The 11,925-nt window shown below is 38.3% G+C and overlaps 2 protein-coding genes across 4 annotated transcripts; one reads left to right on the top strand and one right to left on the bottom strand.

Annotated features, from left to right (window-relative positions):
- Positions 1–2,811: 2,811 nt before the first annotated feature.
- Positions 2,812–6,328, top strand: ypel5 (yippee-like 5). The gene is made up of 3 exons (XM_077017906.1): positions 2,812–3,022; positions 3,621–3,765; positions 5,403–6,328. The coding sequence occupies exons 2-3, from the start codon at positions 3,625–3,627 to the stop codon at positions 5,625–5,627; spliced, it is 366 nt and encodes a 121-aa protein (XP_076874021.1). The 5' UTR covers positions 2,812–3,022; positions 3,621–3,624; the 3' UTR covers positions 5,628–6,328.
- A 541-nt stretch (positions 6,329–6,869) lies between these two features.
- Positions 6,870–10,892, bottom strand: LOC143523446 (uncharacterized). 3 transcript variants are annotated; one of them, XM_077017903.1, is made up of 6 exons: positions 10,578–10,892; positions 9,943–10,082; positions 9,271–9,728; positions 9,080–9,106; positions 8,898–8,966; positions 6,870–8,587 (listed from the first exon to the last, which is right to left on the bottom strand). In XM_077017903.1, the coding sequence occupies exons 3-6, from the start codon at positions 9,530–9,532 to the stop codon at positions 7,395–7,397; spliced, it is 1,551 nt and encodes a 516-aa protein (XP_076874018.1). In that variant the 5' UTR covers positions 9,533–9,728; positions 9,943–10,082; positions 10,578–10,892; the 3' UTR covers positions 6,870–7,394. The 3 variants fall into 3 exon arrangements, with proteins under 3 accessions (XP_076874018.1, XP_076874019.1, XP_076874020.1); XM_077017904.1 differs by lacking the exon at positions 9,943–10,082; XM_077017905.1 differs by lacking the exon at positions 9,943–10,082 and having other exon boundaries at positions 9,271–9,537.
- Between the last annotated feature and the right edge of the window lie 1,033 nt (positions 10,893–11,925).

Here is an 11,925-nt window from a genome sequence, read left to right as displayed (position 1 = left end):
TTCTCTCTTCATTTGCTGTTTTTGTTTGGGTGTTTATAGTGTTTGCTATGTTTGCTACGATTGCTGCTTGAATGGATGTCTGTGTGACCATTTATTTAAATAAATAAATGCTGCAGCAGAAAAAAGTACCCTTGAAACAAGATAAGTTTCAAGTTCAAGTTTCAAGTTTATTTGTCATTTGCACATCATGTTGGGACATAACATACATTGAAATGCTTGGGGTGAGGCTCAGATAGTAATGGTTCTACAGCAGGGCGGTATCACATATAGTGGCAAAACAGTACAAAAACGGTGCAAATTGCATTTAGCAGCAACGAAAAACACAAGAAAATATACTCACAACATACACACAATGTATAGCAGCAATATACCAGAATAAGACAAGAAAGCAAGAAAGACATTTTTGCACTCAGACTTAAATGAAGGCTGTAATAATACGTTTCTTAATACTGGCCATGGCAATTTTGCATTGTGTCATTGTTAGGGTTGCCACCTAGGTCTGGCAAAAAACAAAAAACAAGGACACTGTCATACTGAGCGAGTGTAATCTGTTGACGTAAGTTGTTGAGCGCGGGGTGGCGAACGTAAACGTTACGTAAAACGTTACCGGAGGACACAGCGACAAAAAAAAAAAAAAAAAACAGATTTAAAGTGTGCAGAATCGTGGAACAGTCTGAATCGTGGTTTGAACTAACCTAGTTTTTTTGCCGGGACCGAATATTAAAAAGACGAAAAACCGGGACAAACCGGGACAGCCCGGGAAAACCGGGACAACGTGAAAACCGGGACAGTCCCGGGAAAACCGGGACAGGTGGCAACACTAGTCATTGTTGAGAGCCTTGAACAGAAGGAGAATACACAACATTTAGCTTTGTATAGCAAACAGGGTGGAGAGCGGGAACATGTTATTTTGTCCAAATAAACAGAATGTAGTTTCAAATACAAGTATGTCAAATGCCCCTTGTCTGTTGGCCATGATGCTAAATTTCAAATGTGTAAAATTAGATTATTGCATTTCAAAATGCTTAATCCTTTAGCCAAAGTGTCAGGTCTTATTCCAAGACAGAAGATTAAAGTTTGACATCATTTTACTGACTCTGATTCTGTCACTCATGGTTCTTTGATTTCACTGTTAGGTTCATTCACTGATTCAATGTTCTCTTGGTCTGGGAATCAGTCAAGAAAATTCCATATAGGCAGAAAACTCCAGTTCATTACCAGCTGTGAAAATTACAGTATCGCTCTGATATTGTTATGCCATTGTGCTGTTTATTGCACAATGTTTATTGTGCTTTTCTCATGTGTCAGATAAGCAGGAAGAAGGCCACATGCAATCATGGGGGACCTGATATGAGTTTTAGATGAGTAAGAGAATGGAGAGATCACAGGTCATCCAAAAGTCACCATAAGCAGAGGTAGGCGGAGCACGCTTGGGCGGTTTATTCCCTTTATCTTTTTACACTTGATAAAAAGTCAAGCAGAGTTACTGCCAGTGCAATAAGGAACATGATTAACAAGGTCAACACACATGCTAGCGTGTTTGAACACACATGCTAGCGTGTTTGAACACACATGCTGGTCAATGCTCAATTTAGCATTTTCAATTCGGCTTGATTATGGCAGTGTTCAGAATAGCGTGCCAAAATAGCCATACACAGTATGCAACCAATATAATTTTTCCAGTATGCAAAAGACACCCAGATGGTGTACTGCATCCGACAAATATTCCAACCCATGAGCAAAGCTATCTTTGTGGTGTACTGCATCATGCAGTGGTGGCTGAAAACCTTTCACAAGTGGGCAGAACCTTCATATGTTCACATTACCTTAGAGTATCGTTTGCATTTGTCATATACTGGACACTATACTGTATACTACTGCAGGGACCAGTATGCAGTATACAGTATATACTGAGTGCAGTATGTAGTTTACAGTAGTGGTTTTTTCAAACATAGCCATTTAATGTCTGCAGCCTCTAGAGTGACTCCGGAAAACTATATTATCCGTATTCCTGCTGTGCCTTCCTAGTCCCAGTCTATTGATTTCACCTGTCTCATTGTCCTTAAATGTCTGTGCATTTACACCCCTCAGTTTGCATTATTCTTCACAACATCTTACTCTGCCTAACCTTAGGATTTGTAAGTTAATGTCTGTGTTGTTTGACATACGGGAGTTTCATCTTATTCCTGAATTTTGGGTTACTCTTTTTTCCTGCCCCTCATTTGCTTGGCCCACCTGTTTCTCTCTCTCTCTCTCTCTCTCTCTCTAAACCGGCTCTGAACGCTCGTCTGTTTTTTTTTTTTTTACTTTGCTTCTGGAGCTCCCCTTTATTACATTAAACCTTATTGTCTCTTCTGCCTACCAAGCCTCACAGAAAATCTAAACAAAATAAGTAATCACAGAATAAGTAACAATACACCAACCACCATATCCTGTGGTCAATCCCTGCGCACTCTATGCTATATCAAAAAGCATGCAGTATGCTTGTGCAAGACTCCATCATACAGTGTGCTTTCTGGTGTAATCAACTCTTTAAAACACAGACTGAAAAGTTTAAATAAAATTAGGTCTAAGAAAATATTTCCTTTAACATCTTTTTTTTTAGTATTCTATCACTGTTCATATATTAGTATGATACGTGGCAATGATGCTTTTGCGAAGCTATACCAAGTTTCATGTTTTATCAGATGCCTCCTTTCTCTGAAATAAAGAGATGATAATTTTGCCGGATTAAACGTGACTGGCAACAACGCATCGACTACAATGACCCGCTTTGCGGCATAAATCCAGGCGCATGCGCGTACGAGTGCTCAAAACCGGATGTTGACATAAGCTTCGGAACAGCTGAGTGGAGTTCATATCAACAAAGACCCAGACACCTAACAGGCTTAAAACAAGTGTGGAAAAGGCTCCCGCAGAAAGGTTTAAAAAAGACATCGACGTAAATTGGTGACAGAAATCACATCAGTTGAAGTGAGACTAGTTTTTTTAAACGAACGGATTAGGTCACGACAACAAAACGGTGAGACGTCGTCACATATAAACAGCTAGCCTAGCTACCCAGGTTCGCCAGCTAGCTGACAAGATTTGTGTTAGTCAGGAAAATGTGTTTCCTTTCTTTTCTTTGTATTGTCAACACATTCTGATGGTGTTCAACCTATTTATGGTGTCTTATTGTCACGATTTATTTTCGTTAAATTGCCAAGCAATTTACTGCGACTAGCTAACTAGCTATCATATATTTTGAGTTCGGCCTTGTAGCTAAAAAAACAAGTTTTTTAACAGATTTGGTGTTCTGTCTAGTTATCTGTATGTGTGTACAGTTACAGCTAGAATGACAATAATTGAGCAAGTATTGCGTTTGCAATTTGTCAATTACCTTAAACTAGTTACTGACACACAACATATGGGGAACAAGGGGAAAAATGATCTGATAATGTGATCTTTTGGTGTGGTGCACTATAGCATATTAAGTATGCCTGTTAAGTATCTGACCTCAGTAGCTTAAGCTCTTATAAATGTTTATTTCTTTATCTTATTATAATTAAGTGAATGTGAATTCTTTACATCATCCTTAATAATTTTTTATTGTTCACTAATTTCTTATCTTTTGATTGCAGTGCAATGGGACGCATTTTCCTCGACCACATCGGAGGCACGCGCCTCTTCTCTTGTGCCAACTGCGACACAATTCTGACCAACCGCTCTGAACTCATTTCCACACGCTTCACTGGAGCAACAGGCCGCGCCTTTCTTTTTAACAAGGTAACATTTTGACCAAGTTCCTGTGCATGCACCTTCTGTTGTAACTGTAACAGAGCTGACAGTGATTCCTTTTAATCTAGAATATCTGAAGAGTTTTAACCATGGGGTTTGATGTTTATCATAATAAAATCATAATATATAACATTACTAATGCTATAACCCCAGTGTTGTATAAAGTATTAGAGACCCATACTTGAGTAAAAGTACAAGTACTCTATCAAAACATTGACTTGAGTAGAAGTTGAAGTGTTCTTTAAAAACTTTACTTAAGTAGAAGTACAGAAGTATTCAGCATTTTTTGTACTTAAGTATTGCAAGTAGTTTAGTCTAAAATTTATTACTCAAGTACTGAAAGTAAAAAGTACAAGTATTGTGTTTTGAATTAATTAAAGAAAGCCAACAAAGTTTGATTATCAATAGTTTTTATATATCACTTACAAATCAAAGATGTCAAAGATCACAAGTACAAGTGTTCTGTATGTACGTAAAAAACTGGGGTTAACACTTTGTACACAAAAAACAGATAACCTATGTCCCGCTATGTCGTAGGTTTGACGCAGAAGTACAAATTAGTTTAGCTGAGTAGTTTAGCTGAGAAAACGAGGTGTATTTTGGACGTAAAATCCGTCTGTCGGATTCTAAGGGTGAGCCTACTGCCCTGCGTTTACCCTCATTAAATGCCCTTACCCTATAAAAACACTACACTATAAAAATGGACACATGATTAGTCAGCATGTCACCTTTATTGCCAGCTAATGTTAAGTGAATTCTGCAGCACGCCATGAACATAATTAGGTTAGTTAGCTAAGATATCTAACCTAACTAGTGCTTACTGCGCTCTTCTGCTGTTACCAAACACGGTACCATCTCTTTTAATGAGATAAAAAGTGAATTATTTGGAATAATTTCAAATATATGTGTATTTGTATAAATATGTAAATTAAGCTGAAGGTGCTGGAAAATACTGAAAATGGACCTTCAAAGTGCTGTACAAGTGCATGAATTCCACCTTGTAACTTCGCACGCACAAAAATCAAGAGGTGCACGACCTCGCGACGCGACCGCGCGCATGGGCGGAGCCACCGCGATTGCGTCATTTTTGCCGTGCGGACCCTTGCGGCAGTCACGACGTGTCAAGTGAACCTAGATTAGGAAGCTCAAGTGTTCAGTGAAGGCAGCAGCAGAGTAAACGAGACGCGACCGGAGCATGCGCAGTTTTCTCATAAAACAGCCTGATCACTTGACCCGGTGATTGCACCAGCTAACATGTTTATAATTGTAACGAGTAACTATACAGCACATAAAAAATGTATCGGAGTAAAAGTATTAAACTGATGGAAAATATGTAGTGAAGTAAAAGTGGAAGTAGGAGAAAAAAATAATACTCCAGTAAAGTACAGATACAGCATTTTAGTACTTAAGTACAGTAGCGAAGTAGTTCTACTTCGTTACTATACAACTCTGTATAATCCTTCCTTATAGCATTATTTCGAGACCAATACTTGGTTTCCATTGGCCACAGGTCTTGTCTGGTGATGAAGCTTGCATCCTAAGTATACTGGGTTTTTGTGTGTGTGTGTGTGTGTGTGTGTGTGTGTGTGTGTGTGTGTGTGTGTGTGTGCGCGCGCGCGCACCAGGTGGTGAACCTGCAGTACAGTGAGGTGCAGGACCGCGTGATGCTGACTGGGAGACACATGGTACGGGATGTCAGCTGCAAGAACTGCAACAGCAAGCTAGGCTGGATCTACGAGTTCGCCACAGAAGACAGCCAGCGCTACAAAGAAGGGCGTGTCATCCTGGAGAGGGCGCTGGTGAGGGAGAGCGAGGGCTTTGAGGAGCACGTTCCTTCGGATGCATCCTGAGGATGTGGCCATACCTGCGCTCCCCACGCAGCTCATGTCAGCACCACCGTGTCCGTCACTGATCTGAACAATTTGTCCGCTTCTCGTGAGCAGGTCCGGCCTTGCTTAGAGACTGATTTAAAAATACAGAACAGAAAAATAAGAAACAAAACCAGCAGCCCCTCCTTGGCTTGATGACATCAGTGCCACTGCCAGCAATATTTGTTGGCATGCCCTTGATTCTATGCTTATAGATGCATCTTGAGCCAATTATCAACAGCTTTAGTAGTCTGTGTATGCAGAGGGATGTATTTTCTAGTTCAGAAAAGTGCAATGACAAATTGGCAAAGATACTGGAACACCAGACCAGTGAAAAGGCGTCTGATTCCATTGTCACCTGGACTGGTAAACAGACATCTTGATTTCATCCGGTAACAGTGATCTTCTATCCAGCCCTAAAAATGATTTAGAGGGAGGAGAAATGGAGTTAGTATTTTCTGCCTATTTATAGCCATCATTGTGATACTGGTGGATAGTAAGAGTCATTCATTGCCTGTGTTGATATTCAGTGCAGCACCATTTTAATTAGCATTATTTTTTCTCTTGGAGTTCTTGTTTTTAGTTTAGATACTTGGTATTCCTGTTTTTTCTCTTAAGGCATACAATATATGACCCTGTGTTCATTTATTCTTAATAAAGTGAATGGTCTTGCTTGAGCATTACATTGTTTTAAAGTCTTGAATGTAACAATATACATAAATTGGAAAATAGGTTGTCAAACATCTGAACACATTTTGCATTACTTTAAATGCATCACTTCTTGGAATTTACCTTGTTAAGCACAAAGACAAATTCAAAAGTTAAGTCTATTCATGTGAGACTCCATTCAAATTATCCCTGAGTATTAACTTTTATTGCAGGTCATTCTGGAACAAACTACTGAGCTGAAGACTATACCACAAAGCAGGATTTTTGGATTAGATAGCTAACATTTCTCCTTGACTATAGTTATTTGGTAGAGTGTTCTCATAAGTCTGTACCACCCAGCAATGGGAGAGTACAGAGCAATGAAATGTGAAGGAAATACAATGAACACAGAGAAAAAAGGCTTATAAAAATTTGAATACAACTTTTTGGATTCAAAAAGTGATCATAAAATGGAAAGACAATCCTCAATAAGCAGAACTCTACAAGAACTGGTGAGTTGGACATACCAATGTGGAGAATTTAAATGACAGTATATAATCACAAACTGAACCATGATACAAGAAACCAAGATTTATTTACAAGTAATTACACCGTTGTGAATTTTCTGCTATGCAGAGTAAAGACTCTGGAGGTTTAGGCAGTGTTGTTTATTGAGCTTGGTGACCGTCTTCAATACAGTAATGGTTCTTGGTTACAGGTATATATACCTTTATTTGTTTAGCACTTATTTGTATAGTTTAGTGAATTAGAACAGGTAGCAAGCTAGTATAACAAAGTTTACAACATGCTTTAAAGAGAATACAATGCACAGAATAATAAAGCTTATTAGATCCTGAAATCTATTTTCTCAGAAAGGCATTTACCAAAATGAAAACCCAAACAATGAAATGGTTTAAAGAATACAGTAAAGTTTGGACAACATGATGAACAGATGAGAACAGATATCTGTGGGGTGAACAGATAACCCATCCAGCATGTTGATTACCACTTGTGCTGAATCATGAGCAAGAAAAAAATCAAATCAGGACTCTCCAGAAGCCAAACCCAGAGTATGATTATACGTTACTATATTATACATGATTATGGGTTTTCACTGGAACCTTTCGGGATGAGAGAGTACAGTTGGCTTTCTCGCTGAAGCTTTTTTAGCACTGCAAAAGCCGGGAGAAAGGCTTCCAAAATAAACTTTTGACACAGTTCTACAATATCATCAAACTGTTTATAATCAAATTCATGTTCTTCTTCTTCATCTTTCACTTTTTTTAAGACTACTGTTTTTTTAATGCCACACACCCACATTTGATAATCAATCAACATTCTAGTGGGACCTGAAATTTCCTTTCTTTTGAGGACTTTTTCATCAGTGACAAAAATAATGTGTTTTTCACCAGATTGTGGGTTTTCATACACCATGATGTTGTCTGCAACAAAGATTGGGTACTCACTATGTTCTACTTTGTTTCTAATTGAGATGCAGTCAAGTACATTTTTACCTGACTCTTCCTTTCCACTGCATTTTTTCATTGCCCAGTTATAAACCATATTATTTTTGCTAAGATTTCTTTGGTTCTGAAGTTGTCTCCTAGTTGACTGGTTCTGATGTTGTCTTCTACTCAATGCATTAAGACCCAACTCAATTTGTTCTTGAGGTTGTACTACTGTATCCTTATTCTGTTGCGAGAGCTGTTCATTCCTCTCCTGGTGTATGGTGCCCTCTAGTGGTGCCAAATCTTCAGTGTCATTTTGTGTTTGGCTGTGGGCAGCATGGAATTGTATTTGCTCTTTAACGGCTGACTCTCCACCCTGAGATCTTGGTTCAGATGCAGATAGTCCATCATCATCCACCTGCTCTGCACCTATATCGTTTTTTCCACTTGAGCTGCATAAAGATCCATATACACTGTCTGCATTTTTCTCATCCTTTGCATGATTATCAGTGTAGCTTTCCTTACGTCGCTCCATTATGAAACCATTTGATGTCAAGGTACTGCCTGTGTCATTCTCAAAAAAAATCTTCAATGTAAGATCAGGAAATTTTGCATTCTTCTTAACATCATAAAGAAATGACTTAAGCTCTTGGTTACTTTTTATCTTCTTTACATCTTCAGCATTAAAACATAAACTTTTCTTTAATTTCTTATTTTTCAGTTTTTTTTCCAAAGTTTCTATTTCACTTATTCTAAGTTTATGTTTCAAGTTCTCTATCAATTTTTCACTGTCAGACTCAGACATCCATTCTTCCAATTTGGCAAAGGTGAACAAAGTCTTGAGATCTGTTTAGGATTTAAACAAAGCAAGCATGCTTGTTAAAGTGCATGTTTAAATTTGAGCATTCTCAGGGGCAAGTCATTCTGATGGAGGATTTGCTTCCTTGAGATACCAAAGACAGTGCAATTGTTAAGTTATGGACAGCTATGTAACATCTAACTAATTCTTTACATATTTAAGATTGGTTCTAAATTATTTGATGTTGTTCTATTAATAAATAATGTCTATTAAGTGCTATTTACAGTAGGCATTTGATTCATCACTCTTTCAGAAAGAAAACACTTATTCAAAGTCTTAAAGAAATGACAGGCTTACCAAATATTTTATTGACTTGAGTATCCATTTCATCCACTGCTACTTTCTCCTGGATTTTGATCCTCTTTCCTGCATGTACAGGTGGAAGAAAAATTAAACTTAAACAAATTAGAACACTAAAATCAAAATCATGTATATTGTTTAACCTGACAAAGTATAAAACAAATATTACAGTAACTTACTCTCTGGCCCTTCATCACTTGAATAACCTGTATAAAATGCAAAACTGTCACCATCTTAAATATAAAATGTATAGATTTGTAAGAAATGTAAGATATCTCTTCTGTTTTCAAAACCTTTATACATCCTTATGAAAAGATCTGACTGTAATGGAGAATATTAAGAGTAACTGTAATCAAACAAACAGTCTTACCTATATCATGCATTAAACCAGGCTCGTTTTCCTTTAGCCATTCCACCATTAAGTCATAATGCTTGGAACAATTCAGAGAGTCCAGAACCTCACGAACCTGATCATGTTCGGGGCTTTTGGCACGAATTTTGCTTGCAATTTCTGACTTAAATGCTTGGTTCTCCAACATGTGGTCAACTAGAGCTTGTACATTTCTCACACCATTTATAATTTCACTTCTCTGGGACTTCAGAAAATTCTTTGCCTTTGTGGATTGTGTCATGATGCCTGATAAAATAAAAACATATATATGTGTCAGAACAGAAACAACAGTGGCACAAGTTCAAGCAAGCTTCATATCTATTGTTTGCATATTTCTCATCCTTTCTGATCCTTGAATCATCAGTGCCACTTTCCTGAATTCTTCAGTCATAATGCTTGGAAGGACTCAGTCTGTCCAAAACCTCACGAACCTGATTCTGTTTCAACAAAATTAAAATTGAACCCATGTGGATGTTTTAACAATGCATTTAGGTGCTGTTTACAGTACTATACAAATATTGGTTTTCATGTCCACCTGTGTGTTTGACATTCTTTTAATGTGTTACTGTGCCTAAACTGGCAAACATTTATTACATTACATAACATTACATTTATGGCATTTGGCAGATGCCCTTATCCAGAGCGACTTACATTTTATCTCATTTTTATACAAGTGAGCAATTGAGGGTTAATGGCCTTGCTCAGGGGCACCTCAGTCATGGCCTCAGGTCTGGAAATCGAACCCACGACCCTCCGGTCACAATACCAGTTCTCTAACCACCAGGGCATGACTGGTAAAAATAAATTGCACATTTTAAATAGATATTATCCATAAACATATAACCTATCCAAATTATTTATTCCTGTTATTAAATAATGCTTATTAAATAATGGGGATAACAGATCTAACTGTAACCAAGTAAAGGTTTAAAACGGATGTTTCATTTTCACTTTACGTCCCCGTACTTGAATACAATCGACAACTTTAAACAATATTTTTCTTCACTTACATACTTCTCATCACAGCGTGTGAGTTCAAGGTGCAAACATACGTACTTTGCCAACCATGTTGCCAAATAGACATTTGCTATGAATGGGAAAGCTGGTAACAACATGGCAGCTTTTGCACAGCGATAAGCGCCTTCTTTAAACTAATTATTCGGTAAATAATAGGTAACCTTGTCGGTAAAGGAATAATTAAGTCACATGGGACATTTCGACGTTAATATCGACAAGCATAGTTTAATTTTTTACAGTCAACGCTATAAACACACAATGATGCTTACCGTACGATGAAACCGTTGCTGAAGCGCTAAACACTCAAACAGCAGGAAGACTTCTTCAGGTTCAGGCCAGGTAACACCCTCCTTCTCTCTCTCTCTCGTTCTCTCCCTCTAGTTAATGTTTGGCTCTGTTCGAAATAGCCTACTACATAGTGCATACTGCATACTGCACTCAGAATATACTGGATACTGCTTACTGGTCCTCGTAGTATGGAGTACAGTTTCTAGTATTCGACAAAATCAAAGCGTACTATGGGGTCACGTGAACGTGTAGCCGCCAGAGATTAGCGCTTCTTTTGAAGTCTGAAAATGTCGGACTATTTATTGGGGTTGTGGTGGTGTGTGTGTCGAATGTTGCCGGGGGGGGGGGGGGGGGGGGTTCCTCTCTGCTGCGCCTAAAGCGATCGATCACCAGTGGTTGGCGCCAGAGCAAACTAGTAACTCATTGAATCTTAGATGTAGATCAGAGATAAATAAGCTAGATTTTTTTCAGCGTGAGAAATCAGATGAATGGCGTATGAAGACAGTCAAATGCGTGTGTCTCACTCTTATTGCGTGAGTTTTGGCAACCCTGGTGTATCCTACCCGTAGAGACCGTATCCTACCACGCAGTTATCACTACTGGTATCCATAGGGCTAAATACCAGTAGCCTACAGTATTTTGCTATCAACTCGTTCTTGTTCAATACTGAAAATAAACGTTACTGCAATTTGCTACATACCTATGTGAATATACTAACCAAATATAATATAAAAACCAAAAACAAACACATGCACATGAAATTTAAAAATATATGAACAATAATAATTTAATTTCGCAAAATAATGACTAATAATGAAGACAATCATCTCAAACACTAATTTCCGGTCGCGTCCCGTTTACTCTGCTGCCCAGCTTCCCTGAACACTTGAGCTTCGTAATCTAGATTTACTTGACACGCCGTGACTGGCGTAACGGTCCGCGCGGCAAAAATGACCACATTGGCCACGCGCGCGGTCGCGTCGCGAGGTCGTGCACCTCTCGATTTTTGTGCGTGCGAAGTTACAAGGTGGAATTCATGCACATGTACGGCACTTTGAAGGTCCGTTTTCAGTATTTTCCAGCACCTTCAGCTTAATTTACATATTTATACAAATACACATATACTCGAAATTATTCCAAATAATTCGCTTTTTATCTCATTAAAAGAGATGGTACCATGTTTGGTAACAGCAGAAGAGCAGCATAAGTGCTGCATAATAAGCTTGTTGACTTTTTAATGGTACATGGTATGATGGTATCGTGTTTGGTAAGAGCAGAAGAATACGTGTATTACATAAGCTTGATGGCGTTTTAATGTAGGCTACATAT

The sequence above is a fragment of the Brachyhypopomus gauderio genome, chromosome 9, assembly GCF_052324685.1.
Source record: "Brachyhypopomus gauderio isolate BG-103 chromosome 9, BGAUD_0.2, whole genome shotgun sequence".
Classification (NCBI taxonomy): Eukaryota; Metazoa; Chordata; class Actinopteri; order Gymnotiformes; family Hypopomidae; genus Brachyhypopomus; species Brachyhypopomus gauderio.
The sequence above is the reverse complement of the archived record's forward strand: the minus strand, read 5'-3'. Positions and strand labels throughout refer to the sequence as shown.

Bases quoted from the DNA above. Each gene is read 5' to 3' on its own strand.
- ypel5 (XM_077017906.1), top strand. From the start codon at position 3,625: ATGGGACGCATTTTCCTCGACCACATCGGAGGCACGCGCCTCTTCTCT. The intron at 3,766-5,402 runs GTAACATTTTGA...CGCGCGCACCAG, and splicing joins GCGCCTTTCTTTTTAACAAG to GTGGTGAACCTGCAGTACAG.
- LOC143523446 (XM_077017903.1), bottom strand. From the start codon at position 9,532: ATGACACAATCCACAAAGGCAAAGAATTTTCTGAAGTCCCAGAGAAGT. The intron at 9,107-9,270 runs GTAAGACTGTTT...CATTTTATACAG, and splicing joins TGGTTTAATGCATGATATAG to GTTATTCAAGTGATGAAGGG. The intron at 8,967-9,079 runs GTAAGTTACTGT...CTGTACATGCAG, and splicing joins AAGTGATGAAGGGCCAGAGA to GAAAGAGGATCAAAATCCAG.